This window comes from Propithecus coquereli, unplaced genomic scaffold (assembly GCF_000956105.1).
Source record: "Propithecus coquereli isolate 6110/MARCELLA unplaced genomic scaffold, Pcoq_1.0 Scaffold370, whole genome shotgun sequence".
In the NCBI taxonomy this organism is placed as follows: domain Eukaryota; kingdom Metazoa; phylum Chordata; class Mammalia; order Primates; family Indriidae; genus Propithecus; species Propithecus coquereli.
In genome coordinates this window covers 1,683,228-1,705,276 of record NW_012149397.1, presented here as the reverse complement: position 1 = coordinate 1,705,276, position 22,049 = coordinate 1,683,228, and the positions used below count along the sequence as shown (strand labels likewise).

The window sequence follows — 22,049 nt, the reverse complement described above, 5'->3', positions numbered from 1 at the left end:
ACATGTGAGGTTTTGATACAGGCATACATTGTGAATTAATCAAATCAGGGTAACTGGGGTATCCATCCCCTCAGTCATTTAACATTTCTTTGTGCTAGGAACAGTCCAATTCCACTCTTAGTTATTTTAAAGTATACCGTAATTTATTGTTGATTATAGTCACTTTATTGTGCTGTCAAATATTGTTCATTCTATCTATTATATCTAACTATATTTTTGCAACCATTAACCAGCCCCACTCTATCTTTCCCTCTGCACTATCCTTCCCAGCCTCGGGTAACTGTCATTCTACTTTCTGTCTCCACGGGATCAGTTTTTTTAATATTTAGCTTCCATGTATGAGTGAGAACATGCAAGATTTGTCTTTTTGTGCTTGACTTATGTCAGTTAACATGATGTTCTCCAGTTCCATCCATGTTGTTGCAAATGGCAGGATTTCATTCTTTTCTGTGGCTATATAATCCATTGCGTATATGTATCACAATTATTAATTTATTTATCTGTTTATGGGCACTTATGTTGATCCCATGTCTTGGTTATTATGAAATACTGCTGCAGTAAACATGGGAGTGCAGATATCTTTCAGTATACTGAGTTCCTTTTTTTTGGATATATTCCCAACAGTGGGATTGCTGGATCAAATGATAGTTCTATTTTTAGTTTTCTGAGGAACCTCCCTACTGTTTAGCCTAGTGGTCACACTAATTTACATTCCCACCAACAGTATGTGAGAGTTCCCCTTTCTCCACATCCTCGCCAGCGTTTGTTATTGCCGTCTTTCTGATAAAAGCCATTTTAACTAGGGTAAGATGACATCTCATAGTTTTGATTTGCATTTCTCTGATGACTAATGATGTTGAATGTTTTTTTGTACTCCTATTGATCATTTGTGTGTTTTCTTTTGAGAAAGGTCTCTTCAGATCCTTTGCCCATTTTTAATTGGATTATTTGATTTTTTCCTATTGAGTTAGAGCTCACTTTATATTCTAGTTATTAGTCCCCTTGTCAGATGGGTAGTTTTTAGATATTTTCTCCCATTCTGTGGGTTGTCTCTTCACTTTTTTGATTGTTTCTTTTGCTGTGTAGAAGCATTTTAGCTCGATGTGATCCCATTTGTCCAATTTAGCTTTAGTTGCCCATGCTTTGGGGGTATTACTCAAGAAGTTCTTGCCCAGAACAATATCCCGAATTGTTTCCCCAATGTTTTCTTTTAGTAGTTCATAGTTTTAGGTCTCAGATTTAAGTCTTTCATCCATTTTGATTAGATTTTTGTATATGGAGAAATAAGGGATTAGTTTCATTCTTCTGCATATGGATATCCGGTTTTCCCAGCACCGTTTTTTATTGAAGAGACTATCCTTTCCCCACTGTATGTTCTTGGCACCTTTGTCAAAAATAAGTTTGCTTTAGAAGTGTGGATTTATTTCTGGGTTCTCTATTCTGTTCCATTGGTCTGTGTGTCTTTTTTATGCCACTACCATGCTGCTTTGATTACTACAGCTCTGTAGTATAATTTAGTGAGATAATGTGATTCATCCAGTTTTGTTCTTTTTACTTGGGATGGCTTTGGGTATTCTGGGTCTTTTGTGGTTCCATATAAATTGTAGGATTATTTTTTTCTGTTTCTGTGAAGAATGTCATTGGTATTTTGATTGGTATTGCATTGAATCTGTAGATTGTTTTGGGTAGTGTGGACATTTTAACAATATTGATTCTTCTAATCCATGAGCATGGACTATCTTTCCATTTTACTGGGTCCTCTTCAACTTCATTTATCAATGTTTTATAGTTTTATTATAGAAATCTTTCACTTCTTTGGTTAAGTTTATTCCTAGGTATTTTATTTGTAGCTATTGTAAATGGGATTAATTTCTTGGTGTCTTTTCAGATTGTTTACTGTTGGCATATAGTAATACTACTGATTTTTGTATGTTGATTTTGTATCCTGCAACTTTACCGAATGTAAATTCTAATAATTTTTTTGTGGAGTTTTTAGGTTTCTCTAGATATAAGATCATACTGTCTGCAAACAAGGATAATTTAATTTATTCCTTTCCAATTTGAATGCCCTTTATTTCTTTCTCTTGTCTGATTGCTCTAGCTAGAACTTCCAGTACTATATTGAATAACAGTGGTGGAAGTGAGCATCCTTGTCTTCTTGTTCCAGATCTTAGGGGAAAGGCTTTCAGTTTTTCCCTATTCAATATGATACTAGTTGTGGGTCCATCAATACACAGCTTTTATTGTGTTGAGGTAAGTTGGTTCTATACCTAGTTTTTCGAGAGTTTTTATCATGAAGGGATGTTGAATTTTATCAAATGCTTTTTCAGTATCAATTGAAATGATCATATGGTTTTTGTCTTTCATTCTGTTGATATGATATGTCAGATTGATTTGCATATGTTGAACCATCCTTGCATTCCTGGAATGAATCCCAGTTGGTTATGGTGAATAATCTTTTTAATGCGTTGTTGAATTCTGTTTGCTAGTATTTTGTAGAGGATTTTTGCATCTCTGTGTTCATCAGAGATGTCGGCCTATACTTTTCTTTTTTTGTTGTGTCTTTGGTTTTGGTATCAAGGTGATATGGGCCTCATAGAATGAGTTTGGGAGTGTCCCCCCATCCTCTATTTTTTGGAATAGTTTAAGTAGGGTATTAGTTCTTCGAATGCTTGGTTGGATTCAACAGTGAAGCCATTGGGTCCTGGGCTTTTCTTTGATGGGAGGCTTTTCATTGCTCCTATTTCATTACTTGTTATTGGTTTATTCAGGTTTTGGATTTCTTCCTAGGTTCATTCTTGGTAGCTTGTATGTGTCTGGTGATTTATCCATTTCTTCTACAGTTTCCAATTTATGGACATGTAGTTGCTCATAGTAGTCTCTGATGATCCTTTGGATTTTGTCAGTGTCAGTTGTGATGTCTCCTTTTTCATCTCTGATTTTATTTATTTGGGTCTTCTCTCTTTTTTTTTTTAGTCTGGTTTAAGGTGTGTCTATTTTGTTTATCTTATCAAAACATTTGTTGATCTTTTTGTATTTTTTTGGTTTCAACTTCTTTTATTTCTGCTCTGATCTTTATTATTTCTTCTAGTAATTTTGGATTCGGTTTGCTCTTGTTTTTCTAGTTCTTGGAGATGCAATATTAGGTTTTTTCTTTGAAGCTTTTCTAGTTTTTTTGATGTAGGCACTTATTGTTATAAACTGTCCTCTTATTACTACTTTTACTTTATCCCATAGGTTTTGATATGTTGTATTTTCATTTTTGTTTGTTTCGGATCATTTTTCTTTCTTAATCTCTTCATTGACCCACTGGTCATGCAGGAGCATATTGTTTAATTTCCATGTGTTCTTATACTTTCCAGTGTTCCTCTTATTTATTTATTTCTGGTTTTATTCCACTGTGGTCAGAGAAAATACTTGGTATAATTTCAAATTTTTTTGGAGACTTGTTTTGTGCCCTAAAATATGGTCTATCCTTGAGAATGATCCATGAGCTGAGGAGAAGAATGTGAATTCTGTAACTGTTGATTGAAACGTTCTGTAAATCTATATTACATCCATTTGGTCTATAGTACAGATTAATTCCAATGTTTCACTGTTGATTTTCTGTCTGGATGATCTGTCCAGTGCTGAAAGTGGAGTGCTAAGGTCTCCATCAATGACTGTATTGGGGTCTATCTCTCTCTCTAGCTCTGATATTTGCTTTATATATCTGGGTGTTCCAGTTGTAGGCACATATATATTTTAAAATTGTTATATCCTCTTATTGAATTGACCCCTTAATTATTATATAATGACCTTCTTTGTCTCTTTTTACAGTTTTTGTCTTGAAATCTATTTTATCTGATAAAAGTATAACTATATCTGTTCTTTTTTTGTTTCCATTTGCATGGAATATCTTTTCCCATGCCTTTATTTTGGAATATGTTTTCCATCCCTTTATTTCAGTCTATGTGTGTATTTATAGATGAAGTGTGTTTCTTGCAGACAACATATAGTTGGCTCTTGTCTTTTTATCCATTCAGCCATTCTATGTCTCTTGATTGGAGAGTTTAGTCCATTCACATTCAATGTTATTATTGATAGGTAAAGACTTACTACAGCTGTGTTGTTGTTTTATTTCTGGTTGTTTTGTGATCCTCTCTTTCTTACTTCCTTCCTGTCTTCCTTTATTAAAAGTGATTTTCTCTGGTAGTGTGTTTTAATTTCTTCTTATTTTTGTGTATCTGTTGTAGGTTTTTTGATTTGAGGTTACCATGAGGCTTGTAAAAAAACATTTTATAAACAATTATTTTAAACATATGACAATTCTGCTTACAAACAAACAAAGAGAAATCTAACAGAACTTCTATCCTTTAACTCAATCTTCCTCTGCTTTTTAACTTTTTGATGTTTTTATCCATATCTTTTTGTACTATCTCTCAAAACGTTGTTATTTTTGATAGGTTTCTCTTTTAGTCTTCCTACTCAAGATATATGTGGTTTATATATCACAATTACAGCAACTGAATATTCCGTATTTGTTTTCTTACTGTTACCAGTAAGTTGTATACCTTTGGAAAATTTCTTATTGTTCATTATGTTCTTTTCTTTCAGATGAAGGAATTCCTTTTAGCATTTCTTATAGGCCAGGTATGGTGTAGATGAAATTCCTCAGCCTTTGTTTGTCTGGGGAAGTCTTTATTTCTCCTTCATGTTTGAAGAATATTTTTGCAGGATACAATATTCTAGGGTTAAGGTTTTTTTCTCTTCAGCACTTTGAATATGTCATACCACAGTCTCCTGGTCTGTAAGGTTTCCACTGAGAAGTCTGCTGCTAGACATATCGGAGCACCTTTACGTGTTATTTTTTTCTTTTTTCTTGCTTCCCTTAGGACCTTGTCTTTATCTGTGACCTTTGGGAGCTTGATTATTAAATACCTTGCAGTCGCCTTGTTTGGGTTAAATCTGCTTGTTGTTATATGACCTTCTTATAACTGAATATTGATATCTTTCTGTAGGTTTGGAAAGTTTTATGTTACTATTTCTTTGCTAAACTTTCTACCCCAATCTCTCTTTCTGTCTACCTCCTCTTTAAGGCCAGTAAGTCTTAGATTTGCTCTTCTGAGGCTGTTTTCTTGATCTTGTAGGTGTGCTTCCTTTTTACTTATTCTTTTTTCTCTTCTGTGTATTTTTATAGCCTATCTTTGAGCTCACTAATTCTCTCTTCTGCTTGGTCAGTTCTGCTGTTGAGAGACTCTGAAGCATATTTCTCAGTTTGTCAATAAAATTCTTAAGCTGTAGAATTTCTGCTTGAGTTTTATTGTTCCAATTTCTTTGTTAAATTTCTCTGATAGGCTTCTGAGGTCCTTTTTCTGTGTTGTCTTGAATTGAGCTTCATTGAGCTTCTTCAGGACAGCTATTTTGAATTCTTTGTCTGGAAGCTCACCTATCGCCATCACTCTCGGATTGGTCACCTGTACCTTATTTAGTTCATTTGTCGAGGACATGTTTTCCTGGATGTTTTTCATGCTTATGGATGCTTGTTAATGTCTGGGCATTGAAGAATTAGGATTTATTTTAATCTTTACAGTTTGGGCTTGCTTGAACCTGTCCTGATTGAGAAGACTTTCCAGATACTCAAAGGGAATTGAGTATTGTGGTTTAAGTCTTTGATCACTGCAGCCGTATCAGCACTGGGGGTGCCCCAAGCCCAGTAATGCTGTGATTCTTGCAGACTCCTGGTGGTAGTGCCTTAATGAGCTTGGGTAAGATATAAGAGAATTCCCTGGATTACCAGGCAAATTCTCTCACTGTCTTCCTTCACTCTCTGTGCTGGGCTTCTGGAGTTTGGTGAGGAGTGACATGGGCACTCCCTCATGGCCATCAGCACCATGTCACACCTGAAGCCAGTCCAGCCTCACTGAAAGCCATTGGTGACCATTGCCTGGCTACCTCTGTTGCTTATTCAAAGCCCAAGGGCTCCTTAGTCAGCATAAGGTGAATCCTGCCAGGACTGAGTCCTTCCCTTCAAGGCAGCCTGTTTCTTTCTGGCCCAGCATGGGTCCAGAAATGCTATCCAGGTCCTAAGGCCTGGACTCAGGGGCCTCAGGAGTCTGCTTGGTACTTTATTTTACCAGGGCTGAACTGGTACCCAAGTTGCAAAACAAAGTCCTCTGAGCTCTTCCGTTTCCTCTCCTCAAATGGAAACTCCTCCCTTTCCTGAGCCATGCTGCCTCTAATTGGGGGAGGGGTGACACAGACATTGGCTTGGCTGCCGCAGCTATTGTCTCACTGGGTCATGTGAGCAAGTCCACTTGCTTGGAGCCAGCACAGTGACAGGAATTGCCCAAGTGTTCGCAGCCTCCAAGTGGAGGTTTTTCCAGGTTTTTGGTGATCTTTAGGAGAAAAGAATTTCAGGATGTACCATGTAAGCCAAGCAAGTAGCATTTTATTGAAAGATTGAAAGTGAATGTATGCTCTCAAGGGAAGAGAGCAGGCAGGCTTGAAAAGAGCAGCTGCCCCAGGAGGAAGTGGTTTTAGGTCTCTCAGAGTCTTACTGAAGGGAGGAATATTCGAGGCTAAGGGGTTGGCTTTTACTAAGAATTTGGGTAGTAATTTCTAGAATTGGGTTCTTTCTCATTTTCATACCTTATATGGTTATATGGTTGTTTCAGAACTGTCATGGTGATAGCAAGGGTGGACAAATTTTAAAACTGCAGCGCAAATGATACTATAGCCAAAGTACAGGTAGGGTGACAGAGATAGCTGTCAAGTGGTTGAAGTAGGTTCTTGCCTTTGGTTATCAGCCCCCTTAATTAGCTTCTGCCTGAGGGTTGTTTACTTTAGCAACCATACCCACTCTGTAAGCCCCTGTATCCAGTTTCACCCGTCTCCTAGTCTTTTACTTTAGCACAAGGACTGCAGCACTTGTGGCCCGACTGCCTTACGAATTTAGTCCAGGCCCTGGGTTTCTCTCTTTCAGCTGGTGGTGGGGCTAATGGGAACTCAGGCTTCAGGGTGGAAGATTTCTCTCTGGCAGCATTGGTCAAAATGTTCCCTCCATGGGCACTGGCAGAATTCTGTTCTGTGCTGTGTTCCCCTGTGCCATGGGGGCCCTGAGTTTCAATTCAAAGCCTCACAATCACTTCACTCTCCTTCCCCCAGGCACACAGATTCTCTCTACACTGGGGTGCTGCCGGGGGATGGGGAAGGGTTGGCATAGGCGATGCAAGACTGTCTTTTCTGCACTCTTAAGTGCCTCTTTCCTTGATACAATGTTAAAGCCAGGTAGTGTGATTGCTCACCTGATTTTTGGTTCTTCTGAAGGTGCTTGCTTGCGTGGCTAATTGTTGAATTAGGTGTTTGTGTTCGAGGTTTCTATTCTACCATCTTCGTCCAAGAAGTCTCAATTTTTAATTTTTTGTGGAACTGCCAAACTGTTTTACATAGAGGCTGCACAATTTTACATTTCTACCAACAGTGCATTCCTTTACCCTTCTCCCCGCTTCCTCCTCCCCCTCCCCCCTCTTCCTCCTCCTCCTCCACTCTTCCCCCTCCTCCTCCGCTCTTCCCTTCCCCTCCTCCTCCCCCTTCCTCCTTTCCTCTCCCCCTTTCCTTCTCCTCCTCCTTCCCCCCTACTCCCCTTTCCCTCATCCTCCACCTTCCCCCGTCCTCCCCCTTCCCTTTCTCACCCTTCCCTCCTTCCTCTATTCTCTGATTCCCCCTCCCCTGCAACTCCCTTAGGTTACAAAGTTGAGAGTTTCAAAATAGTATTTTTCTGATGTAGTCAGTTGCTTATAGTCTGTTGTAGTGGCTCAGCAGTTTTATTAATATTGAAGTAATCCTGTGATTTGGAAGAATTCAGATTGAAATGAAAAAAGAATAATATATTTGATGCCTTATCAGAAATTCCCAAACCTCTTTCCAGACAGTTGAGATCCATTGGCCGTTCTGACCCTCAACCAGGTTGTCAGATCTCTTTTTATTTTAATTAATTAGTTTTAATAGATTCTACTGATGCATCTTGTAACTACCCAAAGGAGATGATTTTTCTAGGGTTTTCGTCTCACTGGTAGACCCTGGAATATAGTCTTAGAGGCAGTTAAAATGTTGCTCTACTAACTGCTTCTGCGTTTTCCGAGTAGATAACTCAGATAATGCTGCTTGCAGAGATCTGGTTACATCGAACATTTAGGTGTGAGTAGTACACAGTTGCTAGCATCGTGCTATAGTGTCCTGGGAGGAGTATTGCTGAGTTAGTAGATGTGCTTATTCTGTTGGTGTAGGACTAGCGAAAACTGGTGCTTTTTGAAGGTTGTGCTAATATGTTAAGGGCCTTTTAATTTTTTTTGAGTTGTTAGGTGCTTAAATGGTTCTTTTGTTTTTCTGTTAAACTTTGCGAAGTGCTTTCCATTTTGCAAACGTTTTGTTATTGAATGGCTTTAAACAACTTATTGTTAGACATTGAGAAATTTGCAAGTTTGACTATTTAATAGCAATTGTACTTGACTCTTTTTGAGAAATCTCAAAACTACAAAAATTTTAAAGAATAGTAAAATGGACACTCTTATTCCCTTGATCTAAATTTATAAAATGTAAGGCCTCACACAGTGGCCTTACATTCTAGTAGTAGTAATGGTAATAGTAGTGGTTTGTACATAAAAATGACCTGTCTCTTATGTTCCTGCTTGACATTCTACCCTATAGTCAAAATATGCATCCTCTTAAATGCCCTAACCTCAGTTTATTGTAAATGAAGTGATCCGATTAAGCTAATTTAAATGTCTTCAGATATATTTATATTAAGCACTTATTTCAGTGAAGATATACTCACTGAAGATATACTTAATGTTAGTTCCTGTAAGTAAAGAATTTTTTCTAAGCTGACCTTGAAATCCTGCTGGAGATTCAAGGACTCGGTATCCCCTACTATACTGCCTTTTCATGTGGTGATGAGATGATCCAAGGAGTGCTCTTTAAACACTTCCCTGCCACACTGAATTTTCTTATCCCTTCTTCCTGACTTTCAACATATATGTCCATTCATTCATTCAGCGACCATGGCTTCTCTCATCAGTCCCTTATTTGCTCTGCTGTCCAGCTTTCCTGTATCCTTCACTTAATCTTTGTTTCCTTTCAGGAGTTAGAGTGGCCGGGATGGGATAGGACTGTTTGCTAGGCATTTTTGTCACAGTACACAGGGACTTCGTTGAGTAATTTGCTCTTCACATGAAAAGGAAGTAAAGTAAATTTTCTAACTACAGGCACGTGGAGACTGTCTTACTTTCTGGAATCAGAAGGTGTTCTAGGCTTACCTTATGGTTTTGATAGTTTTCTAATGGTGCTATGACCATTACTGGCTGCTTTTGTGATGTCTGTGTGCTAAGAATGGTTCTTACATATTTAAATGGTTGATAAAAAATCAAAAGAAGATATTTGGCAACACATGAAAATTGTATAAAATTCAGATGTCAGTGTCCATAAATAGTATTTTATTAGACCACAACCATGCCCATAGAATTTGGCTGCTAGTGTGCTACAATGGCAGAGTTGAGTAGTTGCAACACAGACTATGAAATATTTATTATCTGTCCCTTTACAGAATAGTGGATCAGTCCCTCTGTATGTGGTAATTCATTTTTTTCTCTTGATGCTTTACAGATTTCCTATTTGTCTTTCTACAGTTTGTGCTATAATGTGTCTAGGTCTGAATCTCTTTGTGTTTATTTTACTTGGGGTTTACTGAGCTCTTGATTCTGTAGATTATTGTTTTTCATCAAATTTGGGAAGTTTTTGACCTTTATTTCTTCAAATACTTTTTGCTGCCCCCTTTCTCTTTTGGGACTCCCATTACATATGTGTTTTTAGACTTGATAATGTCTCATAGATCTCTGAGGTGCTATTCATTATTTTTGGCCAATTTTTTTCTCTGTTCTTCTGGATGAAGAATTTGTTCGTTTGTCTTTAAGGTTACTGGTTCTTTCTTTTGTCACCATAAATCTTCTGTTGTGTCCCTGTAGTGAATTGTTCATTTTGATTATTTAATTTTTCAACTCCAGAATGTCCAGGTTTCTTTTTTTATAATTTTATATTTTTATTGAACTTGCCTGTTTACTGAATAATTCTCATGCTTTCCTTTAATTCTTTAAATGTCAATTCCTTTAGTTCTTTGAACATATTTATAATAGCTGCTTTGAAGTTTTTGTCTGCTGTAGTATGTCTCATCATTTTTTGTCGAAAGTTGTACATTTAGATAATATATTAATATTTTTGCAACTTTAGATTAATTGCAGTATAACATGTACAGAAAAGTCTACAAATTGTAAGTATACAGCTTAATGAATTTTTATACAGTAAACACACTCATATATCCAGTACTACACCACCCTTCTAAAAACAATCGTACGTAATTTCTATCCTGATTTCTAATGTGGCAGTATGGCCTGTGCGTGTATGTGTTTAATTTTATATAAATGGAATCATACAGTGTATACTTTTTGTTGTCTGGCTTTTTTGGCTTAGGGGGTTTATAAGATTCATCCATGTTGCATATAGCAACATTTGATTGCTGTATAGTGTATCGTTGCATAATCACATATGATTTTCTTTTAATCCTGAGAGTTAACTCAGCAGGCTTGAGTTGCTGAAACCTTACTTGTTCCCAGGAGGACCTGTTTCTATAACTGGTCCTTGAAAGGCTCCTGGAAATTGAACTCTTGGAATATTTTGTAAGAGTATTTTGTGTGTTTGGATCCTTGAACTGTGCTGTACCATTTTGTGCAAACAAGGCTATTTATGGTGAACACTTACTTTCCTTCTCATGAACTACAACTTTGGTAATTGCAGTCATTCATTATGTGCCCATGAAACCGCCTCCCAATAAAAACCCTGGACTTCTAGGCTCTAGTGAGCTTCCCAAGTAGACAGTACTTCACATGGCATTGCTGGAGGAGTTAAATACCTCCTGCGTGACTCCGTTGGGAAAGGGCTCTTAGAAGCATGGACTTGGTTCCTCCAGACTTTGCTTGATGTGCCTTTTCCCTTTGCTGGTTTTGCTTTGTGTCTTTTTGCTGTAATAAACTGTAACTATAACAATTTCTGAGTCCTCTGAATCCTTTTAGCGAATTACTGATCTTAAGAGGTGATCTTGGAGCCTGTTGACACAAATTCATTTTGTTGTTGATGGATTTCCAGTTTTTGTCTATTAGACATATTGCTGCTGTGATATGTCTTTTGGTAAACATGTGTACGTTTCTTGGAGTATATATATCTAGGAGTAAAATGCAGGATTGTGTTCAATTTCAGTATGTACTGCCGAAAGTTTTCCAGAGTGGTTGAACCAGTTTACCATTGAACCAGGCAGGCTCTATAGCTTCATCAACAATTTATATGTCATTTTAGCCATTCTGGTGGGTACATTGTTGTCTTAATTTGCATATTGCTAATGATCATTGAAGTTAACTTCCTTTATATATTTATTGGCCATGTGAATATCTTTTTATGAAGTTCAGTTCAAGTGTTTCATCTATTTTAAAAAATTGGGTTGTCTGCCTTTCTCTTATTTTTTATAGGAGTTCTTTATATACTCTGGGTACAAATTCTTTTTTGGCATGTATATGTGTGTGTTTATACAAACACATATATTTATTATTGCTAATATCTTTTCCTCATCTTTGGATTGCCTTTTTAATATTTTAATAGTATCTTTTTTTTTTTGAGACAGTCTCGCTCTGTTGCCTGGGCTAGAGTGCTATGCTGGTGTCAGCCTAGCTCACAGCAACCTCACAACTCCCTGCTCAAGTGATCCTCCTGCCTTAGCCTCCCAGGTAGCTGGGACTACAGGCGTGCGCCACCACACCCAGCTAATTTTTTATAGTTTTAGTTGCCTGGCTAATTTCTTTTCTATTTTTAGTAGAGATGGGGTCTCGCTCTTGCTGAGGCTTGATCTTGAACTCTTGACCTTAAGCCATCCTCTCGCCTCAGCCTCCTGTAGTGCTAGGATTACAGGGATGAGCCACCATGCCCAGACTAGTGTCTTTTGTTGACACTAACTTTAAATTTAATTTTTATGTATTCAGTTAATTTTTCTTTATGGTTAATACCTTCTAAAAATCCTGTTCAAGAAACCTTTTTCTACCCTAAAGCTTTACTGATTTATTGTTCCCATGAAGATCTATCTTCCATCTGGAAAAGATCATTGCATTTGGTAGGAGTTAAAGTTAATTTTGGTTCCATAAGAATATATAGTTGAACCAGCATAATTTATTGAAAAAATTCTTCTTTCCCTACTATACTGTCAACTCCATCATAAATCAGGCAACCATATACATATGGGCTTGTTTCTAAGTTTTGTATTGTATTCTATTTATCTATATGTCCTTGTGCCCACACCATCCTGTGTTAATTTCTGTAGTAATGTCTTGGGTAGGTTCTGTAGTGTGGTTCTTCTTCCTCAAGACTGCCTTGGCTGAAGCCTTTTTTATGTCCACATATTTTATTTTAATTAATTAGTTTTTTTAGAGATAGGATCTCGCTGATCTCGCTCTGTCTCCCAGGCTGGAGTACAATGGTGCCATTATAGCTCACTGTAATCTTGAACTCCTGGGCTCAAGGGATCCTCCTGCCTCAGCCTCCTGAGTAACTATGTGTGTTAGCCTCTGAGTACACCACCACACCCAGCTAATTTTTTAATTTTTTTGTAGTGATGGGATCTTGCTATGTTGACCAGGCTGACCTCAAACTCCTGGCCTCAAGTGATCCTCCCCCCTTGGTTTTCCAAAGTGCTGGGATTACAGGCCTGAGCCATCACACCTAGCCGAGAAGTGTCTTATTATTCTTGGCTTTCCAGGGATACTATAAATTTAATTTCACATTTTTTTCTGTTAATATCTGTAGAAGTGGAGAACCATAGCTGTGTCTGTATTTGTATGTAATATGTAGGTGTATGTTTATATACATGCAGATATTTCTAAGCTATGCTATATTGGAAGACAGATCAATTCCCAAAACTTTCTAAAGTTATTTTTTAAAAAATAATAAGCAATGCCATTTTATTTTATGTTTAATTAAAAGAGTTATCTTCCTGGAGATTTGTTTTTGTGTGGAGAGATGTTCAAAATGAAAGCCTTGATCTTATCTGAAATATTTAACACACTTATTCTCATTAGGTTTACTTTATCCCAATAATAGTTGTCTTTTGTAGTTAAATTATTTGTATACTTTATTTTGGTTTTTATACTTATCATAAAAGTGTCTGAATATAATATGCTGTTTTCTTTACAACGGCTTTAATTTATGAAGGTTAGCCTTTTAAAAAAGAATTTATGGGCTTATTTTACTTATTTCTCCAATAAGATTTCTCTGTGTTCTTTTTGAGGAGGGAGGTAAAGGAAGCAGTAGAAAAGTTTTTAAAAGCACGTTTTGAAAGTTTTTAGAGGAATTGCCTGCATGGTGGCTTGATTGCCCAGAAATGGCCCCATACTGCCAGAAATTCCATTTAGTTTAGTTTCTATTTAGTTTAATGTGCAACTCAATGAACACATAAACATATAATCTATAATTCACAATCTGTCATTCATTCATGGGTATTGTTTTGCCAAATTAAAAAGATTGTCTCTTATTCCTGGGCTGCATCACCTATCTCTTATTCCTAGGCACGGAGAATGCATGTTTGCATAATGTTCCATGTAGAGTTGTTATAGGGGAGGTCTGAAGTAGGGGTAGGGAAGGACCAGCACTGCTGCCCCTTTGACAGCATGAGGACACCCCTGCAATTGTTGGTGCAGTGTTCACCAGCACTCCCCTGACCTTCTGTTTCCCACTGACAGAAACCACCAGCACTCCCCTGACCTTCTGTTTCCCACTGACAGAAACTAAGAGGAAGCCAGTGGGCAAGGGGAGTCTGAGAAATGTCTGTAGTCTCTTAGACTTGGTCTGCCTGAGTAGAGTATAGAAGGGAGAATGTGGAGCTGAGAGACAATGGATTAAGAACTGGCATACTAATGATGAGAGCAACATTTTTTTAAAAAATGCTGACTTTTGTCTTTTGTGTTTCACCATAATTTCGTGATGCATGTGACAAAGTAGGTTATTGAATAGTACTAATATTGATTTGTATTAGTTTTTTCTTTAAAGAAAATTTCTATATCTCTGTATCCTATGGAATTTGTTATTTTGGAAGATTTTTCTGAGAACCTTATTATTTCACTTTATATATGTGGTGTCTTTTATTCGTTTTTCTTCTGTACAAGTAAGTAGAGTTCAAGTGCTAAAAGCTGAGATGACAAACTTTTTCCAAATGTTGAAAGTAATGTTTTAGAGGAAATGTTGGAAATAATTTGAGTGGGTTTTAATTTCAGTGTTTTGAAGACTTTATTTTTTTAGAGCAGTTTTAGGTTCACAGCAAAAATGAGAGTAAGGTACAGGGGTTTCCCAAATATCGCCTACTCCTACACGTGCACAGCCTCCTCCATTATCAACATCTCCCATCAGAGTGGTACATTTTATACAATTGATGAACCTACATTGACAGGCCATTATCACCCAAATTCCATAATTTATATTAGGGTTACTCTTGGTGTTCTATTATACATTTTATGAGTTTTGATAAATGTAAAATGAATGTATCCATCATCATAGATAGTGTCATACAAAGCATTTTTATTGCCTTAAATATCCTCTTTTCTCTGCCTATTCATCCCTCCCTCCTCAAACCCTGGCAACCACTGATCTTTTTATTGTCTCCATATTTTTGTCTTTTCCAGAATGTCAGCTATTTGGAATCATGCAATACAGCATGTAGCCTTTTCGGATTGGATTCTTTTACTTATTAATGTGCATTTAAGGTTCTTCTATGTCATTTAATGGTTTCATAGGTCATTTCTTTTTAGCAAGAGTCTGGATGTATTACAATTTATTTATTAATTCATCTACCGAAGGACACCTTGGTTGCTTCCAAGTTTTGGCAATCATGGATAAATCTGTTACAAAAATCTGTGAGCAGGTTTGTGTGTGGACATAACTCTTCAACTCCTTTGGGTAAATACCAAGCAGCGCAATTACTGGATCTTACGGAGTAAGAATATGTTTAGTTTTGTAAGAAACCACCAAAGTGGCTGCACCACTTTGTATTTCCACCAGCAGTGAATGGAGTTTCTGTTGTTCCACATCCTCCCTGGCATTTGGTGTTGTCAATATTCTAGATTTTGGCTATTTTAATAGGTGTGTAATGGTATCTCATTGTTTTAACTTAATTTTCCTGATAACATATGATGTGCTGCCCCTGCTTATTTCCCATCTGTGTATCTTCTTTGGTAAGATGTCTTTTAGGGTCTTTGGCTCCTTTTTTAATTGGATTGTTAGGTTTCTTATTGTTGAATCTTAATAGTTCTTTGTAAAATTTAGTTAACAGTCCTATATCAGGTATGTCTTTTGCAAATATTTCCAGTTTGTGGCTTTTCTTTTCATTCTCTTGACAGTATCTTTCACAGAGTGGAAATTTTTAATTTTAATGAAATTCAGCTTATCAATTTTTCTTTCATGGAGCATGCCTTTGGTGTTGTATCTAAAAAGTCATGGTCAAACCCAGGGTCATCTAGATTTTTCTCCTATGTTATCTTATAGGAATTTTGTAGTTTGGGTTTTACATTTAGGTCTGTGATCCTTCTTAAGTTAATTTTTTTTTTTTTTTTTTGAGACAGAGTCTCATTCTGTTGCCTGGGCTAGAATTCAGTGAAGTCATAGCTCATAGCAACCTCAAACTCTTGGGCTCAAGCGACCCTCCTGTCTCAGCCTCCTGAGAAGCTGGGACTACAGGCCTGTGCCACCATGCCCAGCTAATTTTTCTATTTTTTTGTTGAGGTGGGGTCTTGGTATGTTGCTCAGGCTGGTCTGGGACTCCTGGCCTCAAGCAGTCTTCCCGCCTCTGCCTCTCAAAGTGTTAGAATTGTAGGCATGAGCCACCGCGCCCAGCCATCTTGAATTCATTTTTGTTAAGGGTGTAAGGCTTGTGTCTAGATTCACTTTTTTGTGTATCGACGTCCAGTTGTTCCAGCACAGTTTATTGAGAAGACTGTCTTTTCTCCATTGTATTGCCTTTACTTATTTGTCAAAGGTCAGTTGAGTATATTTTTATGTGGGTCTATTTTTGAGCTTTCTATTCGTTTCATTTTTCTGTCTGTTCTTTCACCAATTCCACATTGCCTTGATTACTCCTGCTTTATATTAAGTCTTGAAATCAGGTTAGCGTTAGTCCTCCAACTTTGTTCTTCTTCTTGAATATTCTGTTGGCTATTCTAGGTCTTACGCCTCTTCATATAAACTGAATAATCATTTTGTCAAAATCCACAAAATAACTTTCTGGGATTTTGATTGGAGTTGCTTTAAATCTGTAGATAAAGTTGGGAAGAACTGACATCTTGACAATGTGGAGTCTGGACAATGTGGAACATGGAATAGCTCTTCATTTATTCTTTGATTTGTTTTATCAGTTTTATAGTCTTCCTCATATAGATGTTATGCATATTTTGTTAGATTTGTACCTAAGTATTTCATTTTTGGGGGTGCTAATGTAGTGGTATTATGTTTTTAATTTCAAATTCCACTTGGTAGTTGTTTTGTTTTCATCATTTCATTGATGATAGCATGTTCCTTGTCTGCGTTCTCTTGTTGCTATTAAGAAGCTATTAGTCTAACTAACTGTTGCTCCTTTGAAAGCAGTCTATCTTTATTTCTCTGGCTCCTTTTAAAAATTTGCCTTTTGTTTTCTGCAGTGTTAATTTGATTGTGAGTGTGAATTTCTTTTTATACACCTTAGAATTTGTCAGGGTACTTTTGTATAGTTTCTAGTTCAAAAGTTTCAAACATGTCTTCTGTATCTTGGAACATAGTAAGCATATTCATTTGAAAGTCTTTATTGGGTAATTCCAAAATGTGAAGTCGAAGAGGGTCTGTTTTTGTGGGGTTTTTTTGTTTTATTTTTGTTTTATTGTTTGGTGTTTGTTTCTTGCTCATAGTGTCTTTACTTCCTTTTGTATATGGTTATCTTTGTGTGTTGGTCATTATATTTTAAAAATACATTTGTATGGATGATTTAAACCCAGAGTATAGCGTCTTAAGAAGTGATTTAAGGTTTTTTCTGCTAGGAATCTGGAAGTGCTACCTGTTTAGAATCACTATAATGCAAATTTAAGGCTTGAGGTTTTTTTGACTACCTAGGTATCATGAAGTTGGGTCCATACCACAGTTTGTATAACTCTTTGCTGGGGAAGTGGAGGTTGGGGGGAGTGGTATCCACTTAAAGTTGTTGGTAGTTGAGGAGAGTAGCCAATAAATTTAATTTATTTTTACTGTAGGTGTTTTGTGACAAAAGCAACTTTGAGTGCTGGGCTTACCTTTTTGGGTTCTTGCCTTCTTTAGATTTTGCCTTAATATTTTGTTGCCTCTTTGCACTTTTAAGATATTTTGTGTATTTCATTGATATTTTATAATTTTTCATTACAGGGTTCATCTTTTTTATGTAGCCTTCCATTAACAGAGGCAGAAATCTTTTCCTTTAACTTGCATTTAAATTTGTCCTGATGTTTGTTTGTTTTTTGTAGGTTCTACATGAAACATTTCCTCAACACACATTCCTTATGAATGGTCTCATTCAAGGTGTGAAGGTAAGAACAATTTTTGTGTGATTCATAATGAACCAAAACCAGGAATTTTAACTCTGGAGGTTTAAGTGTGTCTTAAGGAAACAATTACTATTTGTTCTGGAGACCGAAATGTAAATTTTTAGCTGGGTTACCAAAGTCAGAATAAACTACACAAATACGTTAGACCGTTATAGAATGGTTTATTGGCAAAAGCAGTATATAATACTTTATAGGCCTCCCTTCATTTTTATTAATGTGTACACGTCAGTTTATAAAGGATTTAGTTATTATGTGAACTTTTAACTGCTCTACCTATCAACAGAATAAGGCAATTGCCACTGTCTTCTTTTTAGGTAGACTTTGAAACTAAGGGAGAAAGATAGATCAGGATTTAATTGGATATTTAGTCTTTTGGCTAGGCCCAATGCACTGGCCATGACTTTGAGTTCTCAACCACTCGATTTAATTAGCATTAAGTCATTATTTCAATTTTAATATGATATATGTCAAAAAAGCTTTTAAATAGGCTGTTAAAATATAGTGGTATGTCCCAATCTTACTTTACAGTAAAGTATATGGGCATAGGGTCTAAATTGTCTTTGCCCCTTTAGATAATGTCAGTCTGTGCATAATTATACTTCATACTGAACAACACACTTATTAATAAAATTATGCCCTAGTAATTTGCTGAATTCAGCCATAGTAATTTGTTGTATTCACAGCCTTGAGCAATATTAATTGAATTGTTGTGAATATTATTTATTCTTTGCCTACTTTCAAAAAGGTTTTGAAGATGCTTATATGTAAAACAAAGCAATTTAAATAAAGGTTGAAACTGAAGTTTTTGATACTCACTGAGAGGAAGAGGAATATCTTCAAGAATCTGAAATGAGGTTGTTTGAATACCCATTTATAAGCAGTGTAGATGAAAAGAAAAACTAAATTGATGATAGAGAGCACTGATAAAGACATACCATGTAAGTTTACCCTTATAGGAGATTTTCAGGGAAGTTACTCCACAAATCTTTTGTGTTGTGGAGAAGCTGATAAAATTATTTTAGTGTGGTTCTATAAAATAAAACCAACTAAGTCTACACCCTAAAGATGAGTAAATAGCATGCTATGCTTTCACCTATGGACATCTGCAATGTTATCTAGAAAACAAGAAAGAAAAGGTATTTCAGTTTATTCAACGATTTGATTAAGGACTTAACTTCAGTAATTATTGGACTTTAATTACTGACCTTCTGTAAGGACTTAAATACTTTAATAGTTGGTTACTGTTTCAGGAGTAAAGGTGTAAAGATAGAACTCTGTAGTAAAACATAAGATTAAAATGTAGTGTGTATATGAGCACAGTGGAATGAATATGGCCTCAGACTGTGTTAGCTTTAAATCCCCTCTGTGCTCCTTATTAGCTATATTACCTTATTCAAATAATTTAACCTCCCTAAACTTGAGTTTCATGATGAAATGGGAAAAAGATTAAAGTACTTTCTAATAGGGTGATTGTGAGCATTAAATGAGATAGTACATATAAAACTATTAGCATAGTGCATTCATGTGGTAAATACTAAATGAATGTCACAAAGAAAAATATGTTAAAAATAAAACCAAACAGAATGAAATATTGGTAAACATTTTTCTTACCAGTTTGAGGAAGGATTTTTTTTTAGAATAAGAATTCATAAAGGAACAGATTTGAGTCAGTTACACCAATACTTTAAATTTGGGTAAGTCAAAGTGACCATCATCAAAAGACAAATTAAAAAATGTTATTTGTAATATATATAACAGAAGGAAGAATGCTGTTCTTGACATAAAAGCGTTATCAAAGTAAAACCATAAGAAAATGATATCTTAGAAGATCAAAGAAGAATGTAAGCTAGCAGCTTATAAAATGTCAGTATAAAATAAGTGTATCACTAGTAAGCCAAAGAAGTCAAAATTAAATGAGATACTATTTTTGCCTATCAAATTGGTTTAAAAAGTTCAAATTAGGCTGGGTGTGGTGGTTCATGCCTATAATCCCAGCACTTTGAGAGGCTGATGCAGGAGGATTGCTTGAAGTCAGGAGTTCAAGACCAGCCTGGGCAACACAGCAAGCCCTGTCTCTATAAAAAATAAGGAAAATTAGCTGGACATGGTGGCATGTACCTGTTGTCCCAGCTACTCAGCAGGCTGAGGCAGGAAGATTGCTTGAGCCCAGGAGTTCAAGGCTGCAGTGAGTTGTGATGATGCCACTGTACTACAGCCTGGGTGACAGAGTGAGACCCTGTCTCTTAAAAAAAAAAAAAAAATAGAAGTTTAAACTGACAAGGTATAGTTTATTCAATATGTGATAGGATAGATCCCTATGCAGTGCTTACAAGAAAAGATAAATTGATACAGCTTTTCTGTAAGGCAGTATTTGAAGAGTTTTAAAAATATCCATATATTTTAATCAAGTAATTACATTTCTAGAAAGTTGTTGTAATCAAATAGAGTTATTCAAAGATTCAGGTAAAAGGCTATTTGTTACAGTTTCATTTCTAATAGTAAACATGGAAGTAATTAAAATGTCTTAACATTAAAAGAATATCAACTCCATCAGAAACTGTCATCTCTACACAAAGCCATGGAAACTAAACAACTTTCTGCTGAATGATTATTGTGTTAAGGGGGAAATTAAGAAGGATATCAAAAGATTCTTTGAACTAAATGATAAAAGAGACACATGTTATCAAAATCTGTGGGACACAGCTAAAGCAGTCCTGGGAGAAAAATTTATATGCATAAATGCCTACATCCAAAAGACAGAAAGATCACAAATCAACAATCTAATGAATTGTCTCAAAGAATTGGAAAAGGATGAGCAAAGCAACCGCAAACCCAGCAGAAGAAAAGAAATAACAAAGATCAGAGCAGAACTAAATGAAATTGATAATTAAAAAACTATACGTAAGATTAATAAAACAAAAAGTTGGTTCTTTGACAAAATAAACAAAATTGACACATCTCTTGCTAGATTAATGAGAAGCAGAAAAGACTCTAATAAGCTCAATCAGAAATGAAAAAGGAGAAATTACAATCGATACCACAGAAATACAAAATATCATCTATGAATACTATAAAAATCTCTATGTACATAAACTTGAAAATGTCGAGGAAATGGACAAATTCTTAGAAACACACAGCCTCCCTAGGCTCAATCAGGAAGAAATAGAAGTCCTGAACAGACCAATATCAAGCACAGAAATTGAAGCAGCAATAAAAACCTTCCTAAAAAGAAAAGTCCTGGACCAGACAGATTCACACCTGAATTTTACCAGACCTACAAAGAACTGGTGCCTATCCTACAGAAATTATTCCATAACATCAAGAAGGAAGGAATTGTCTCCAACACATTTTATGAAGCCAACAGCACCCTGATACCAAAACCAGGAAAGGATGCAACAAAAAAAGAAAACTACAGACCAATATCCCTTACAAATATAGATGCAAAAATTCTCAACAAAATCCTAGTAACCCGAATTCAGGTTCTTATAAAAAAAAAAATAATCCATCACGACCCAGTGGCCTTCCTCCCAGAGATGCAGGGATGGTTCAACATACTCGAATCTATAAATGTAATTCACCACATAAATAAAAGCAAAAACAATGACCATATGATGCTTTCAATAGACGCAGAAAAAGCATTCAACAAAATTCAGCACCCTTTTATGATAAGAACGCTTAACAAAATAGGCATAGACAGGACTTACGTAAAACTGATAAAAGCCATATATGACAAACCCACACCCAACATTATACTGAACAGGGAAAAATTGAAAGCATTCCTGCTTAGAAGTGAACCAGACAAGGTTGCCCTCTGTCACTGCTTCTGTTCAACATGGTGCTGGGAGTCCTAGCCAGAGAAGTCAGACAAGAGAAGGAAATCAAGGGCATCCAAACAGCAGAGGAGGTCAAACTATCGCTCTTTGCTGATGATATGATCTTATATCTAAAAAACCCCAAAGATTCTGCCATGAGACTGCTAGAACTGATAAACAAATTCAGCAAAGTCTCAGGTTACAAAATCAATGTACAGAAATCAGTAGCATTCCTATACACCAACAACAGTCCAACTGAGAACCAAATCAAAGACTCAGTACCCTTCACAATAGCAATAGCAACAAAGAAAATAAAATACCTAGGAATATATTTAACTAAGCAGGTAAAAGACCTCTACAGGGAGAACTACAAAACACTGAGGAAGGAAATCGCAGAAGACGTAAACAGGTGGAAAACCATACCATGCTCATGGGTCGGCAGAATCAACATTGTTAAAATGTCTATACTACTGAAAGTGATTGACAGATTCAGTGCAATCCCTATTAAAAAACCAACATCAGGCCGGGCGTGGTGGCTCACGCCTGTAATCCTAGCACTCTGGGAGGCCGAGGCGGG

The 22,049-nt window shown here is 36.3% G+C and overlaps 1 protein-coding gene across 2 annotated transcripts in view; it reads left to right on the top strand.

Moving 5' to 3' along the window:
* The window catches only part of HIATL1 (hippocampus abundant transcript-like 1), a 94,276-nt gene that overhangs the window by 42,692 nt on the left and 29,535 nt on the right, over positions 1-22,049 (top strand). For both annotated transcript variants that reach the window (XM_012651823.1, XM_012651822.1), the window contains exon 3: positions 17,580-17,642. In XM_012651823.1, coding sequence (XP_012507277.1) covers positions 17,580-17,642 — 63 coding nt within the window. The remainder of the gene's footprint in view (positions 1-17,579; positions 17,643-22,049) is intronic.